Source organism: Mauremys mutica, chromosome 25, assembly GCF_020497125.1.
Source record: "Mauremys mutica isolate MM-2020 ecotype Southern chromosome 25, ASM2049712v1, whole genome shotgun sequence".
Taxonomy (NCBI): Eukaryota; Metazoa; Chordata; order Testudines; family Geoemydidae; genus Mauremys; species Mauremys mutica.
In genome coordinates this window covers 8,841,967-8,858,484 of record NC_059096.1, presented here as the reverse complement: position 1 = coordinate 8,858,484, position 16,518 = coordinate 8,841,967, and the positions used below count along the sequence as shown (strand labels likewise).

Below are 16,518 nucleotides of genomic sequence, written 5' to 3'. Positions count from 1 at the left end.
CTGGCAAACGGGCTAGGAAAGCTTCAGAGCACGGTATTGCATCCCTGCCCATCCTGGCTAATAGTCACTGATGGACCTATCCTCCTCTTTTAGTTGGGCTGGACGCCTCGTGAGAACTAGCTTCCTCCAGAGATTTCGCCTGCTCCTTGTTTCTGACTAGGGTGGGAACCCAACATTTTTTCATGACATTTCAGTGTGTCGCTTTCTGATCCCAGCTGGAGCTGTGGAAAGCAGAGTGGTCCCCACCCCCGAAATCTCCACGCTGACTGGCCCCTTGCTAGAAGAGAGACCATTGTGGCTCAGATTGTCTTTTCACCCCTGGAAGTGGCTCTGTCAATCCATTGGCAATGCATTGTGGGAAAGCTATTGTATTGAATGAGAGAGGACTTTGGGCCCAGATCCTCACAGGGGTGTAGGTGTCTAACTTCCACCGATTTCGCCGGGGGCTATACTGGGCTCTCAGCCCACAAGAAATTTAACCATCCATGGATGTGTTCAGACCGCGCTCATCTGGAATATCATCAGTGGGGTCCATGGAATTACTCTGTGTTTATCCCAGTATAGCTGAGAAAGGAAGCTGAATTCAGGCCTGTCCTTCCATCTTTCCGCAGCATGACATGGATGGAAACAATGAGTTGTGCGGCTCATCAATCAGCTGGCCCTTCTCAAGCCGGCTTTCAAGGCCTCAAGGTTTCCTAAGTGAACTCTTCTTCCATAACACTCCCAAGCTCTCCCAAATCCTACCTCATTAATTACAGCTTCCAAAGGCGTCGCCTGCGTCTCCCACCATTGAACCCGTTTGGGAACAGAATTTCTCTGAGAGCTTCCGCTTTCCCAACTGTTTACAGTGTCCCAGCTGGGATTTCAGAGCCTGCTCTCAGTGTTGCAATCTGCTGGGCATGGCAGGGTCTCGAAGCTTGATTCCTAATAGCAAATCTACAAACTCCCTAAACCCAGACAGTGACTCACGAAGCTCCCTTCCCTTTCTGCCTTCTGCCTCCACTGGCACCACAGTCACGCCTGTGGCTCCGGAGGAAAGGGTTTCGTATCCTTCCTTAAGATCTTAAAGAAACTCATACATTTCTTGAGCATATTTCAGGTCCCATGTTCTCCAGATATATGGCTGCAACCACTGCTGCAATGCAACTGCCTCTGGGATAGAACCTGGCCACTTTTTAACAGTGCACAGCAACCCTTCACACAGCAGCATAGAATATTCCCCCCACCCTCCCAGGTGAAACTGCAGGGGGAGTTCAGGGAGGCAGAGTATAACTGCCTGGGATAGAATTTGGCTAGGACACCACAGTTAACACCTCCACTCTCAGGAACAGCTTCACAGGAACTTTATTACCCACAAATGGTCTGGACTTCCGTTGCGAGTCTCATGCCAAAGGTGGCATCTCCGGAAGCACAGCAACGACACGGGTTTTGTACTGACTCCGAAGGAAGAGCACCCCCTACTGAATTGCCGGCTCTGCTTTCTGCTGCCATCTCCTCTAGCACCATCCCGGGGCTGAGTCAACACCTTCAGCCCCTCCAGAACACGGGAGCACTTTGCATGACTATGTCATCTCCGCCAGCCAGCCTACGAGCAGCACCCACAGGTCTGAAGGGAGCCACAGGCAGTGAGGAGAAGCTGATCAGATGTGACAGCCTTGCGGGGAAGATTCCCCCCTGGCCCCGATTTAACTGAATGGACCAGCCGTGTGATGCAGAGCAGGACTTCAGAGCTGCCCCAGGGATCTGCCTGGTTCCTTCCCCAGGAGCGCCAGCAATGCTGAGCATGGCTACGTACTAATGCCATCCAGAGGCTGCAGCGGGAGCTGCACTAAACTTCTTTAGCACCAGTTATTCGAGGAGTTCAAGGCACTTTACAAACGTTACCCAGTGTCATTCACAATAATCCCCATGAGGCAGGGAAAGACAGTCCCCATTTCACAGAGGCCCAGCGTGGTTGAGTCCAGTCTCAGCTAAGGTCCCTCTCTCCGATTCTAACTACATCGGCACACGCTCTCCCAAGCCAAGTCCTCGGTTTCTGCCATGACGCGCAGCCCCATAGATAAACAATAACCCCCTGCTGATTGGCAAGGTAAGCACCAGTCCCTGTGCAAGCTGAAGGCCTAACTCGAGGGATGTGATGCTACAGAGGGGCCTGGTGGATTCTCCATCACTTGCAGTCTTTAGGTCCAAGAGCTTAAAGAGAAGTTACGGGCTTGGTGCAGGAAGCAGCGGGTGACGGTCTCTGGCCTACGCTATGCAGGAGGTGACCTCTGTCCCGTGGGAGCAAGCAGCAGGAGGCTTGGCACGCCGCATCGCAGAGGAGATCTCGGGGGCTGTGCAAGCTGCCCACGACTGCGGCAACTGGTCAGATTTGATTGTTGAAGGCTTCCAACTCGCACTGAAAATCTGCGGGCGGTAGGCACCTAACGCCCTCCGCAAACCACAGCCCTCCCCTCTGCTTAGTGGCCCAACAGCCACGGAGAGCCACGTTCCTGGGAGCGGCTCCCATCATTCCTTACCCACCCTGAGAGCTCAGTCTGCCACTGAAGGTCTTTTAAGAGCTCTGTGGATTCCCAGGTAACACTACGCAGCCTGCCTGAGTGTGAGCCCTCCTCAGGGAAAGCGATTTAATCAAGAGCAAGTAGCAAGTCCAGGTCAGGTTAACCCTTTAATAGCCAGCTTGGGAGTGCAAGCTAGAACTGATCATTCTGTTAGCCCAGTTGGCAGATAATCAGCTAAAAGTTAGGGCCTGAGCACAGAGCTTGGGAGATCTGGGTTCCATTCCTGTAATTGCTTGTGTGACCTCAGGCAGGTCATTTAACCTCTCTCTACATCAGTCTTCCTCTGTCAAGCGGGAATAACTGCGCTGCCCATCTTTACAGGGGATAAAGGTTTTCAAGTTTGTGAGGCACTTGGATATCCTGGCAATAGGAGCCCTCTGGGATCGCTAGAGCTGCACTGCCGCACGTTTCAAACAGTTGGCTCAATGTGGTTTTTCCTTTGTCATTGCGAATTCTCTGCACAGGGCAATAATCTGCTAATCTGCCCCCAGAACAGAGCCTCTCTCCCACCCCATTAGCAGAGATCTCAGACCTAAGGAACGGAGTCAGATTCCACATGCCTGACGCGTCCCAGTGTCTGTGAAACACAGGCCAGTGTATTCGCTCGCCTGCCAGGAATTACAGGGATCCCAGCGCGGAGCCAGTTCTCCGCAGGAAGGAAAGGATCCTGTGATGAGTTGTTGCTAACTCTCTAATGTGCAAAATTCACTCGTTTGCAACTACCTCCTGTTCTCCATGCAGCCCCTCACTGCAGTCTGTAGGACTGGACGGGTGTTGCTGGGAGGCAGGACGAGGCCCCTGAGTCTGTCTCCAGCCCTGGCCCCTGTATGCTGCTCGGCAGGGAACAGGAGCTGGAGCTGTGCGGCAGGGGGCTAGGAAAGAATCATTCAGTAAGCACAGCACACAGCCACCAGTTGTGCCCCTACATAGCAAGGCTGTGCCCAGGGGCCATTTGGGGGGATGTCAGGGTCAGGTGGGGTTGTGTCGGAGTGGGAGAGGTTGTCTCCTTAGTGTATGCGGCTTCAGATATTCTGGAATGCAGAGAAACCCAGAGGCAGCACTTGGGAGGCTGCAGTAAATTAGAGCACCCTTGGGGCTGCTCTAATTTACAGCAGGTGCTATTCTGCCCCTAGAGCAGATCTGAATTCGGAGGCTTCACCTTTGAGCCCCTCCCTCAGCCACCTTTGCCCTACTCCTCCTTCCAACCAGACTGTATCTTCCGTCCTGGGCTTCCTGGAGGTGCAGCCCTGAATCTCAGCCTGGGGCTGGGAAACATTTCCCTTTGGCTCAAAGGGGCTGTGGGGCTCATCTTCCAAGGGGTCAATCACCCCACGCCTCCAGCCGATGCCAATGGGCGCTGAGGGTGCTCGGTGGTGCAGGAACACCAGGCACTATACCCGTACATCGAAGGGAAGAGAATGGATTTATGACAGCTGTCCTCCAGGAGAAGGACTCGGGGTTGTGTTCGGGGCCGGGGTCTCCTGTCTAATTCGGTTACAAGATTTAGACCATGCTCATGTTGCTAGAGGGTGGGGTTTTTCACAGCGTGCCCGCTCAGGGCTCAGTTGTGCATTGCAGGTGGCAGAAGGGATTAGGTTTCAGGAGGCACACGCCCCTCCTTGAGAACCCAGGCAAGTCTGCTGTGCCATCCCTAAGGAGGGCACCTCCTGCTGCCCTTGCATGTCTAGTCAGTGCGGCTGGCCAAGGCCCTGGGTCCTCTGAGCTGGTTTGTGCCCCCTGGGGTGCTAGGAGGGCACAACCGCTGCGCTCAGGGGCACCCCAAGGCTGGGTCAGCGCCCCAGTGAGGGAGGAGAGCAGGCTGCATCATGGTGCATCTTGTCCCTTCTCCCCCTGCACCCTGGGGACTGCGCTGCTCGAGTTCCCATTAGAGCAGCGCGGCTCCAGCCCACCCCTTCCCCATGGCTACACCCCCTAGGGCGAGCACAAGTCGAACTTCCAATGAAAATCAGTGGGAGCTGCAGGTGCTCGGCTGTCTGCAGATCAGGCCCCATGGGTTGGGTTTTTGGATCTCTGCAGCCTGCAGGCTGGTGCCTGCACAAGAGCCGCACAGAATTTCAGCAAGAACATCCGGGCGCAGCCCTTTGAAGGCAGGCAGCCTGCAGCTGTGGGGCTTTGCTGCTCTCAGCAAGGCGGCTGAGAGCGCAGATCCCCTGCACGTAGAGTGGATGAGAATTAACCAGCTTTAACCCAGAGTTAGTCTGACTTTTACTTGTATTGCAGAAGTGTCTAGCAGCCCCTGTCCTGGAGCAGGACCCCCTTGTGCAAGGCCCTGTACAAACAGCACAGACAGTCCCCACCCCGAGGAGCTGACAATCTAAATGTCCAAGGATTGTTGTTTTCACAGGACCTCTTCCAATCAGATGCTGTTTCTTACGGGTGTGGGGGAGAGGTGTCTTTTAACTAGATGCTCTGTTACGGAGTCCTCCCTAACCCGATGGTTTATTTCGCAGGGGGACCCAGGGACATGGGATTCTCTTTACAAAGATCCTTCTATCCAGAAGGTTTTCTTTGCAGGAGCCCTTAACAGTAATTCTTAGTCCTCGTGCTTTTCTTCCCTATATCTTTACAAAGGCAGGTCAGCATTATGACCTCCATTTGTCAAATGGGGAAACTGAGGCAAGGAACAGGGAAGTGGGCTGCCCAGGGTCACTGAGTGAAGCAGTGGCAGAGCCAGGAATAAAACCCATGTCTCCTGGCTCCCAGCCCTGTGCTCCGACAGGCTCTTTACACCGCAGATCCTCTGCTATGTGCTGCTGACCAGCCCTCACAGGGGTGGCCTCTCTTCTTTACGTCAGCTCAGCAGGAAGCCCCTTGCTGCCTGGATTCTTCCTCCTTTCACAGGCAGCCAGGGATACAGATGTGGTTTTATTTGGCTTTCTTGTCCTGGGAGAGTCCTCCCAGGCCCGGCAGGGAGGCATTCCCTGGGAGGCAGGGACAGCTGACGTCAGTGCCAGGGCTGCTGGGCGGGGAAACCCCAGCAAAACAAAATGAATAGAAAGTGATGGGGCAGCTACATTCTGGACCCTGGGAGGGGAGGAAGGACAGCACTGTACAGGGGCACTGAATGCCCCCTCTGGGAATGGGGTGGCCCTGAAGCATCTCTGCCTCAGTTTCCTCCTCCCCCCCGAGCTTCTCCACAGGGGACAGCGTTGCTGATGCAGAGTGACCACTCGGACTCGTCACTAAACAAATTCAACCCTTTGCACGACAACAAAAGTCCAAACCAACCAAACTGCTTCTGCCCCTCCTGGGCTACTCTTCCGCCCACCTCCCGGCTCAGATCTCAGCCGCTTCCGGGCTACCTTTAAGTCCTTCCCAGATCTGTTAGAAGGTGCTGACTCCCAGGCTCCGGGTCGGATTGACCTTTCGTGGGCCCCCATGTAGTCGTCATGGGCCCCTTCCGAGTGTGGCCTGGTGCCACTGTAAACCTGGTACTACCCAGGCTGCTTTCCCCCGAATCCTTCTCCTGGTCTGCTCTGGGACTGTCTTTCAGCTCAGCTGCCCCTTCTAGGGATCTCCCTGCAGACCCTACTTTGGACAGGTTTGCCTAACCTGCTCCCTGGAAGTCCTCCCTAACTGAGTTCTGGCCCAGCTAGTCATCAGGCTAACATCTGACCTCCTGAGTGCCACGATGACCCTCTTCATCTTCCCCCTCTGAGAGGTGAGCTAATTGTGCTGGGGGTGGAGGAGGAAGCTGGGCCCTCTCCTATTAAAGGGGCCAGCCACCCTGTGCAGGTACCTCCCATTTCAGGACGGAAGGAGGTGGCTGTGTAGACGGGTGCTGGCCGTGTCCCGTGCCGCTGCAGCAGGACGGGGTGAGCTGGCGACGTGCCTGCTCCTGGGTGGGTAGGTATGTGTGCGTCGTCCCGAGCTTTACAGCCGCGGTTCCATGGAGGAGGGAAAGTGACGACTTCGGGACGTGTGATGTGACTGGTGGTCAGTAGCCCAGCGCGAGCCATGGCCAAGGTGACCTCGGCCAGCTGCCAACTCATGGAGCTCCGGAACAAAGGAGCTGCCAGAGTGGAACGGCGCCGCGATCTGTCTACGCTGAAGCGAGCGCTGCAGGGGAAAGGAACCGGCCCAGCCACTGATAGAAACTGCCCCTCTCCTTCTGCCCGTGAGCCCCACCCTGCCAGCACCACCCCGGTCTTACCTGGCTTGTGAAACTCACGCAAGCCCTGATCGCCACCTGACCGGATACAGAATAGGCCAGTGCTTCTCACCCTTTTCCATATTCGCCCAGATTCTCCTCACATCTCGGTGGGATCCAGCCAGGACCCCCCTCCCATTTAGCGCTAGGAGAAGGGAAAGGGGGTCAGTGACCCCCTCAAGGCTCCTATCCACAGGAAAAGGGCAGAACAAGTCCACCCAGCCCTGGCCTGGTGGGATCAAGGGCTCGGCGAAGGCTCTTCCTGGGGCCTGTTGCTCCCCTTGCTCCCAGCAGTGGAATTCCACGGACCCCGGTTTGCATCTCTCCAAGTGCCAGCGGGCTCTGGGCACAACCTGCAGCCGGGGACTCGCGAAAGCCACCCCGAGGGTCTGCCGAGCTCAGCTGGGAGACTGGGGGAGGGGGAGCGGCTGGGACGGGAGAGAAACCCCAAAGCGAGGATGAGCCTAGGCCAGCTCGGCCCGGGCCAGCGTGGCTCCCTGCCGTCCAGCCGCGTCCCTCCAGCTCAGCACAGCCCAGGCCTTGGTGCACCCTCAGCCGGCGGACGGTGCAAGGGAGAAGCTGGAGTCCGGGTGGGCAGAGGGGGCTGCATGGCTGCCCAGAGGGGGAGGGCCTGGCATTCCCCTGGCGATGGCGTTGGAGAGCCAGGGGCCCAGTGCCCAGGGGAGCAGGGATCCTGCTTCCATGGAGCTGTAAGGAGCCAGATCCCAGAGCCCCCTCGTCTTTCCGTCTCCCTCCTTCTGCTCTTCTCCTTCCCACCTTCCTCTCTGGTCCTTCCTCTCTCCAGCTTCCCCTGTCCCCTTCTGCCCCCTTTTCTCTCCCTCCTTCTTTATCTTCCTTCCCCCCCTCTCCCCTTCTTTCTCTCTTTCTCCTCCTCCCCTACCTTCCTTCCCCCCTCTCTCCCCTTCCCCAATTCCCCCTCTCCCCCCTCCCCGTGCTGCATGGAAGGACTTTGGCACCGCCAGTGGCTCGTTCATCAGGCTCCGGCTCCGAGCCGCCGAAGGGAGAGTAAAATGTTCCCGCTTATCTGCTGGGAGAGGCCGGCTCGGTGGGCAGGGTCTGGGCAGAGCTTATAAGCCGCCGGCCGCCGCGGGAGGCTCCCTGGCCAGGCGCTCCGGGGCCGGGCAGACGCGGGTGCCAGGATGCCCCCAGCTCTGCGGCTGCTGCTGCTCTGGCTCGGTGGGGCGGTGGCCCTGGAAGCCGGGCTCCTGCCCCCCGACACCGACGCCAGCGAGCCCGGGGCTGCCCTCTTCGCGCAGGGCTACAACAGCTCCGCCGAGGCGGTCCTGTTCCGGAGCGTGTCCGCCAGCTGGGACTACAACACCAACCTCAGCGAGCCCAACTCCCAGCGCCAGGTAGGAGCCCCGGGCGGGGGGGTCTTTGGGGCCACGCCCGGGCTGGCCGGGGAGGGGGGGTGCAGCCCAGAGCAGCCCCCCTGGGCGGCCCAGCCCCTCCCGGGGGAGCAGGTGCCACTCAGGGTCGGTGCCGCCCCCCCTCGCCCCTGCCTAGGGGGATCGGGCGCTGGGGAAAGCAGAGCCAGCCCCCCCCCCAAGCTGACTCTGTGCCGCTCCTGCCCGGCGAGGAGCCCCCCGGGGAGGGGCCCGGGGGCTGGCACGGGGAGGAGCCCCCCGAGGAGGTGCCCGGGGGGCTGGCACGGGGAGGAGCCCCCCGGGGAGGTGCCCGGGGGGCTGGCACGGGGAGGAGCCCCCCGAGGAGGTGCCCGGGGGGCTGGCACGGGGAGGAGCCCCCCGAGGAGGGGCCCGGGGGGCTGGCACGGGGAGGAGCCCCCCCGGGGAGGTGCCCGGGGGGGCTGGCACGGCGAGGAGCCCCCCGAGGAGGTGCCCGGGGGGGCTGCCCAGGAACAAGGGGGGTCGAGCAGCGGACTCGGACCGGCTGGGAGCTGCGGGGAGCGGACGCGGTCATCGCTCGGGACCCTGCAAACTAGACGGGGCGAGCGGCTGGCCGGGAAGCCGCGGGGATGCGGGAGAGCGGCTCCGGTGCAGCCCTTTCCCCGGGGGCGGCGGCGAGGCTGGTGCCCGGAGCTCCCTGCCCGTGTCCCCGCAGCGCTGGGATGCCGCGAGTCGGTGCCCTGGCTGCTGGCTGGAGATGCGGGGGCGGACGCGTGGCTCCGCTCTGGAGACTTGTCCTAGCTCCGGGCGGCTCCTTCCTGCCGTGGGATCCCGGTCCCCACTGCCTGCCCATGCTGGGGAGAGGAGGGAGGGTGGATGGGGTCCCCTGGCCTGGGGATTCCCGGCTGCCATAACAGCCCTGGGAGCTCTGGGGTACAGTAGCCGGGGGCAACGGACTGAGTGGATACAGCCCCTGGCACCTGCCTGCGGACCCAGGCCCTGAACTAAATTTTCGTTCCTGTGCCGGTGCCCCCTGTGTGCCAAGACCCTCGCTGTGCCAGAGGGCAGCCCCTCGCCCACAGCTGCCAGGATCGGGGCAGGATTGTGTTGGGCAGCTGAGGATCTGGCCCATAAGTGATTTTGTGTAGTGTGCATGTGCCTACATGCGTACCGAGGACCTGGCTGAATGTGTTTGTGTGTCAGGACATATCTGTATGTGTCCAACTTTGGTCTAGGGCGATGAGGCCAACCCTTCGGTAACCCCACTGACTCCTATTGGGATGTACCAGGCATGTCAGTGAAGCGGCTAACACTAGATGTGCTTGTAAGTGTGTGTGTGTGTGTGTCATAAATGTCCATATACGTATGTGTGTGCAAATATGCATGTATATGTGGAAGTGTGTGTACAGTGTATAGATCTGGCCACAGGGGAGTGGCTCGACATGTATATATACATTACTCTGTTACTCTGTCCAAGAATATACACATGTGTACATATCCATATGTATGTATATTCTTGGACAGGGTAACAAGCCTTGCGGATGGGGGGAAGCGGTAGACGTGGTATATGTTGACTTTTGATACTATCTCGCAAGACCGTCTCATAAGCAAACTAGGGAAATGAAACCTAGATAGAGCTACTGTAAGGTGGGTGCATAACTGGTTGGAAAATTATTCCTAGAGAGTAGTTATCAGTGGTTCACCGTCATGCTGGAAGGGCATAACGAGTGTGGTTCTGCAGAGATGTTCTGAGTCCGGTTCTGTTCATTATTGTCATCAATGATTTAGATAATGGCATAGAGCAGGGGTTCTCAAACTGGGGGTCGGGACTCCTCAGGGGGTCGTGAGGTCATTACATGGGGGGTCGTGAGCTGTCAACCTCCACCCCAAACCCCGCTTTGCCTCCAGCATTTATAATGGTGTTAAATATATTTTAAGTGTGTTTAATTTATTAGGGGGGTTACATTCAGAAGCTTGCAATGTGAAAGGGGTTACCAGTAAAAAAGTTTGAGACCCACTGGCAAAGAGAGGACACTTACAAAGTTTGCGGACGATACCAAGCTGGAAGGGGTTGCAAGTGCTTTGGCGGATAGGATTAAAATTCAAAATGCTCTGGACAAACTGGAGAAATGGTCTGAAGTAAATAGGATGAAATTCAATGAGGACAAATGCAAAGTACTCCTCTTAGGAAGGAATAATCAGCTGCACCCATACAAAATGGCAAATCACTGCCTAGGAAGGAGTAGTGCAGAAAGGAATCTGGGGGTCATAGTGGATCACAAGCTAAATATGAGTCAACAGTGTAACACGGTTGCAAAAAAAGCAAACGTCATTCTGGGCTGTATTATCAGCTGTGTTGTAACCAAGACACAAGAAGTCATTCTTCCACTCTACTCCGCACTGATTAGCCCTCAACTGGAGTTTTGTGTCCAGTTCTGGGTGCTACATGTCAGGAAGGATGTGGACAAATTGGAGAAAGTCCAGAGAAGAGCAACAAAAATGATTATAGGTCTAGAAAACATGAGCTATGAGGGAAGATTGAAAAAACTGGGTTTGTTTAGTCTGGAGAAGAGAAGACTGAGAGGGGATGTGATAACAGTTTTCAATACATAAAAGGTTGTTACAAGGTGGAGGGAGAAAAATGATTTAACCTCTGAGGACAGGACAAGTCGCAATGGGGTTAAACCATCCTTGCTGCAACTTAGATTGGACATTAGGAAAAACTTCCTAACAGGGTGGTTAAGCACTGGAATAAATTGCCTGGGGAGGGTGTGGAATCTCCATCATTGGAGATTTTTAGGAGCAGGTTAGACAAACCCCCCTCAGGGATGGTTAGACTTAAGTTCCCTCTAAGCTGCGTGGCTGTGCAGCAGGCTAGCAAGGGCCAAGCAGGCGCACAGCCACAGGGGCTGGATTGGAGAGGAGAGAGGTGCCTCTTGCCCAGCCTCAGCCCCGGAGCTGCCACGGCCAGGGAGAGGCACCCGGGGGAATCCTCTCTCCCCGCCGCAGCCCCAGGGCAGCCTGAATCCCAAACCCCTCAGCCCCAGTCCCTCCCCAGAGCCTGCACCCCCAGCCAGAGCCCTTACCCCCCCCACCCCAACCCTCTGCCCTAGCCCTGAGCCCCCTCCCTCACCCCAACCCCCTCATCCCCAGTCCCACCCCAGAGCCTGCGCCCCCCACACTGCAACCCTCTGCCCTAGCCCTGAGCCCCCTCCCTCACCCCAACCCCCTCATCCCCAGCCCCACCCCAGAGCCTGCACCCCCCCACCCCAACCCTCTGCCCTAGCCCTGAGCCCCTTCCCTCACCCCAACCCCTCGGCCTCATCCATGCCACACATCACCTCCATATCGGTGCACATAACAAAATTCATTCCGCACATGGACGTAAAAAGTTAGAGGAAACATTGGTCTAGATAATACTTAGTCCAGCCATGAGTGCAGGGGACTGGACTAGATACCTCTCAAGGACCCTTCCAGTCCTACGAGTCTATGAGTGTGGGGGAGGGTGTATGTGCACATGCCAGATTCAGATCTAAAACCAAGACCCAGGAGGCCCTTATCCAACACTTCCCCTTTGCTGATGACGCAGCAGTGACAACCCACACAGAAGCTTATCTTCAAAACCTAATGGACACTTTTTCCAAAGCCTGCCAAGACTTCAGGCTTACTATAAGCCTAGAAAAGACAAACATAATGAGCCAAGGAGTTGAGGAAGCATCATCCATCAAGCTCAACAGCCATGAACATGAAGTGGGGGAGATAGCTCAGTGGTTTGAGCCCCTGCTAAAACCAAGGTTGTGAGCTCAATCCTTGAGGGGGCCACTTTGGGATCTTGGGCAAAATCCATACTTGGGAAGGCAGGGGGCTGGACTTCATGACCTTTGGGGTCCCTTCCAGTTCTTTGAGATAGGTATGTCTCCATATATTTATTTTATTTTTATTTAAGTGGTGAACGAGTTCACATACCTGGGGTCCACTATCGCAGTCAACCTTTCACTTGAAACGGAACTCAACATCCGCATTGGAAAAGCTGCCACAAAACTTTCTAGACTGAACAAGAGGATCTGGCAAAACAACAAACAGACAGAACACACACACATCTGTGTGCTTCGTGCATGTGTTCTCAGCACACCTTAGTATGGGAGCGAGTGTAACCCGCCCACCTGCTGGGTGGGGTGTTCTGCCCCATCTAGTGGCACTGAGACCACTTAGAGAGAGAGATTAATGAGTTTGCTCTACACAGTCTTAGCTAACAGCCAGTTGCCTTTTAGCTCATGTGGTAGAGGCTCATGCACTAAGCTCCCAAGGTCCCCAGTTCGATCTTGCCTGCAGATGACAGGGGTCTGCTGGCGTTACACAAGACATGGACCTTGTACTCTCATCAGGAAAAGAGGCTCCACAGTTTTCATACACGTTGCCTTTGCCAAATCTTTGGACCCTCTTGGAGGGATGGAGTCACCGACACTCAGGTGCTCAAACGGGGCAGCATACCCAGCATGCAAACACGCCTCTGCTGGCTTGAGCATGTGTGCCAAAGAAATGATGGGTGGATCCCAAAGTTCATCCTCTGTGGTGAACTAGCATCTGGAAAAAGACCCAAAGGACGCCCAACCTTGCATTTCAAGGATGTGTGCAAGCAAAACCTCAAAGCAATGGACGTAGACAACTGGGAAGGTCACACTCAAGATGGCAGCCTTTGGAAACAAGCTTAACAAAGGTCTCCGGAGTTCTGAGAGGAAGCTGCCCAGCTTTGCAGAGGAGAAAGGATCTCACAGATGGCAGAGCCCAAAGGGTCACAACATCACCTTTAAATGTGACAGATGCGGCAGCGAATGTCTCTCTCAAATGGGTCTCTTCAGCCAGGTTCGCGGCTGCCATAAAACCAACGGAGTAAATTCTTTACCCCCTCAAGAGCGTGCATACCCAGGGTCTCTCAAACCTGAAGGATGCCTACTATGACATGCGTATTCATATGTGTCTGCATTTATAAGAATGTGTGTGTGATATGTGCATTTAAAATGTGTGTGTATGTGTGCGCTAAGTGTCCATCTCCAATGTGTGGTTAACGTCTCCTCCCCGTGCATGGAGGAGACTCCACCATGGCCCCTCACACATGTCTGGAGGGCCAGCTGTCTCTTTTTCAGAGGGGATTGTCCAGAGTCAGCTCATGCAACAGAGCAGCCCCCTGAAGGGGGGGTTGCGTGGCCATTTCACAGCCCTGCCAGGGCAATGAAGAAATCACAGGGGGTGCTTCACTCAGAGGCACCTGCGCTCTGTTTGCATTCGCCTAGTCTGGCAGGGCTGGGGACAATACAGGGACAACATCCTGCTGCTTGATGGCTGCAGAGCAGCAGCTACGAAATGATCTCACTTCAGTGCTCGCAATAAGATCCCCAGGGCAGCTATGGCACCTGTATTGGCAGGCTCACAAACAACTCTGCCCCCTGGATTGTCTCCCCCTGCCCAAGGAGAGTCTCGTGCCCCTTTTAATGGCACAGGAAAAGGGAAAGTGACTTACCCAAGAGCAAGCGGCAGGGAACCCCAGGCCCCTGCTCTAGCCGCTGGGTGCCACCGCTTCTGCAGGCAAAATGTCATGCTCACCAATGTTAGGGCACAATTAAGGTGGAGAAATCAAGCTGACGAAAAGGAAAGAGATCAGAAACCTTGGGTCCAGCCAAATCATGCCCAGCCTGGACCAGCTGGGAGGTCAAAGGTGGCCCTACGTTATCTTTATCTCTCCCCCACTCCTGGGGGAAGCTGAGCACTTGTTATGCCCCCCCGCCCCCGCAGCGTATATTAGAACAGCCTCAGGGCTGCTCTAACCTACGCCAGTTGCAACAGTCCCCAGGGCTGTCCTGGTGGCTCAGGCTCCCTGGAATGCAAGGCCCTTTTGGAGTCTATGGCACAAGGGGACAAGGCTCAAAGCCGAGGGGCTGGCCCAAGATTTCAGTGTGATCTCATGCACCGTGGGTCAGAACGTCAGCAGCCTGGGCTCTGCTGATCCACCCCAGCGTGCGAGCTGAGCCTTTGTGTTTTGTAACAGACGTTTAACAACAGGCACCACATGACTTTGGCGGCTCTGACGTTTTACAAGGAAAACAGGAACAGGGACAGCAAACAGGAACTGTGCTACCAATGTCACGGTCGGCTTAGGAAGGGAGTGTGGGCTAGTGGTTAGCACGGGGGATTGGCAGTCGGCACGGTGGGGAAGGGCGACAGCTTTCTCAGAGCATAGCTGGGGCTCCTCCCCAAAGCCCTTGTTTGGGGCGCAGAGCCGTGAAGCAAGGCTGAGTCTAGCAGGCCTCCTCGAGTGACTTTTCTTATCAGCCAAGCCAGGCAGAAGGGAGGGGTGAATCGAGTGGGGCTCTCCCCAGCCTGCCCGAGCTGGAGGCGCTCTGAGTGTCCCTTCCAAGGGGTCTGAATTGCCTAGCTGGCGGGAAAGCGCCAGGATGACACGTCTCTTCCATTATCCCAGCCCGCAGCGAGCGGCGTTTGCACCAGCCCGTCGGGTTTCCGCATGACCGGTGTTTGCCTACAGCTCAACAGGGAATAAAGAGAACAGGCCGGGTCCTTCGCGGCGTAAATTGCCGGAGCTCCGTTAACTTCAGTGGAGCTGTTGATTTATACCAACCGGGGATCAGGCCTGGTAAACGTTAGCTTGTTGAAGCTTCAGTAGAGAAGCATAGGGCCCATGAAGTGTCCTGGGTAAACCCCATCCTGTCCCCAGCGGCCGATGCTCCAAAGGTCCAGAGGAGACTGATTTTGTCCTCAGGTCTACCCCTGCGAGCGGGGAGCCCCTGAGACTGGAAGGGCCCTGGGATTGCGGGGGGAGGAGACACACCTAATATAGCCTAAAATGTGGGCTGCTGTGGCTTGGGGTTTAAAGCTGCTCCCACCCACTGGCAGCACTGCAGGGTGTGGGGAGGGAATCTGGCTCAGGTCTGTGTGGATGAATCTGAGCCTAGGTCTGCCGCCTCCTGCAGTGCGGCGGGAGCTTGTAGCGGGCATGGGGGAGGTGTGCACCGCAGAGGCGTGTGACTGGGCCACGGGGGAGAGGCAGAATCTCCAGTGGGGAAGGATGAGACTGAGAGAGACTGGTGTGGCGTGAAAGCTACCGGCCTGAGTGTGAGATGGCCCCATTAGCCATGGGGGCGATTCGTCCCTGCTATTACAGTATCACCTACAGGCTATGGCTGAGGCCAGGGCCCATGGCGCTGTGCTAAAAGCAAGAGGCAGCCCCTGCCCCAAAGAGCTTACACTCTAACAGAGACACAGGCTGGGAGGTAAGTGCTTTGCCCAAGGTCACCCAGCAGGCAGTGGCAGAGCTGGAAATGGAAGCAAAGTTTCCAGAGTGTCAGTCTAGTGCCCCATCCTCTAGCCCAAATCCGGCTCTCCCACTGCAGAGAGCTAATACACCAGAGAAGCCCCATCAGTAACTTTCTGATAGAGGAGTGTTTCACCATATGGGGCAGGATAGAAATAAAGCCCTGGGGAGAGGATGGTGTCTTCTGCTTTGATATATGAATCATGGGCCTGATTCCCTGTTGTTCTGCACCGGGAGTCATCGTTTGCACCAGTGCAAAGTGAGTGTCCGGTAGGTGTGGAACGCTGCCGTCCTTTGTGAGCACTTGACACCCACCTTGCAAAGGTGTAAATGACAACAGGGCAGTGGAGAATCTGAGTCCAGTGGCAACCTTGTGTTGCATTGGCATTGCAGATAGTTGTCTGGGCCTGTGGCAGAGAGAGCTTTAGAGTGTTCTCCTATCTTTCTTCCTGGTAATTAGCAAATCAGTGACATTTACCTAAACAATCAGCTCTTTAAAGGGAAGACAGTGAGAAGGCTGATAAGATCTAGCCTGACAAACATTTTATTTCATATAGTATATTTGCAAGATCCAGGACTCCAAATCTCTTTCTTCCTCTCTCTCTCTCTCTCTGTATATATATTTTTTTTCCAAAATAAATCATATGATCAATTTTTACAAGAAAGTCAGTCAGTAGTTCCACACTGATTAGCAACTCTATAATAACAAGTTTCAGAGTAGCGGCCATGTTAGTCTGTATCCATAAAAAGAACAGGAGTACTCATGGCACCTTAGAGACGAACATATTTAAGCATAAGCTTTCGTGGGCTACAGCCCACTTCATCGGATGCATAGACTGGAACATATAAGAAGAGTATATATATGCATACAGAGAAGATGCCATGCCAGCTCTACGAGGCTAATTAATTAAGATGACCTGTTATCAGCAGGAATAAAACTTTTGTAGTGATAATCAAGATGGTCAATTACACACAGTTGACAAGAGGTGTAAGGAAAGCTTATGCTCAAATAAATTTGTTAGTCCACAAGGACTCCTATTCTTTCTATAATAACAAAGCAGTGTTAAGCATATCATCTATCTAATCTATCTATCT

At 55.4% G+C, this 16,518-nt stretch overlaps 1 protein-coding gene across 3 annotated transcripts in view; it reads left to right on the top strand.

Annotated features, from left to right (window-relative positions):
* The window catches only part of ACE (angiotensin I converting enzyme), a 107,158-nt gene that overhangs the window by 41,493 nt on the left and 49,147 nt on the right, over positions 1-16,518 (top strand). Inside the window, exon 1 of one of the 3 annotated variants that reach the window (XM_044999331.1) lies at positions 7,837-8,105. The exons of 1 other annotated variant lie outside the window; for it this stretch is intronic. In XM_044999331.1, coding sequence (XP_044855266.1) covers positions 7,893-8,105 — 213 coding nt within the window. In that variant the 5' untranslated portion in view covers positions 7,837-7,892. Of the gene's footprint in view, positions 1-7,836; positions 8,106-16,518 lie in introns of those variants that run through there. One more of the 3 variants, XM_044999335.1, reaches the window with a different exon arrangement.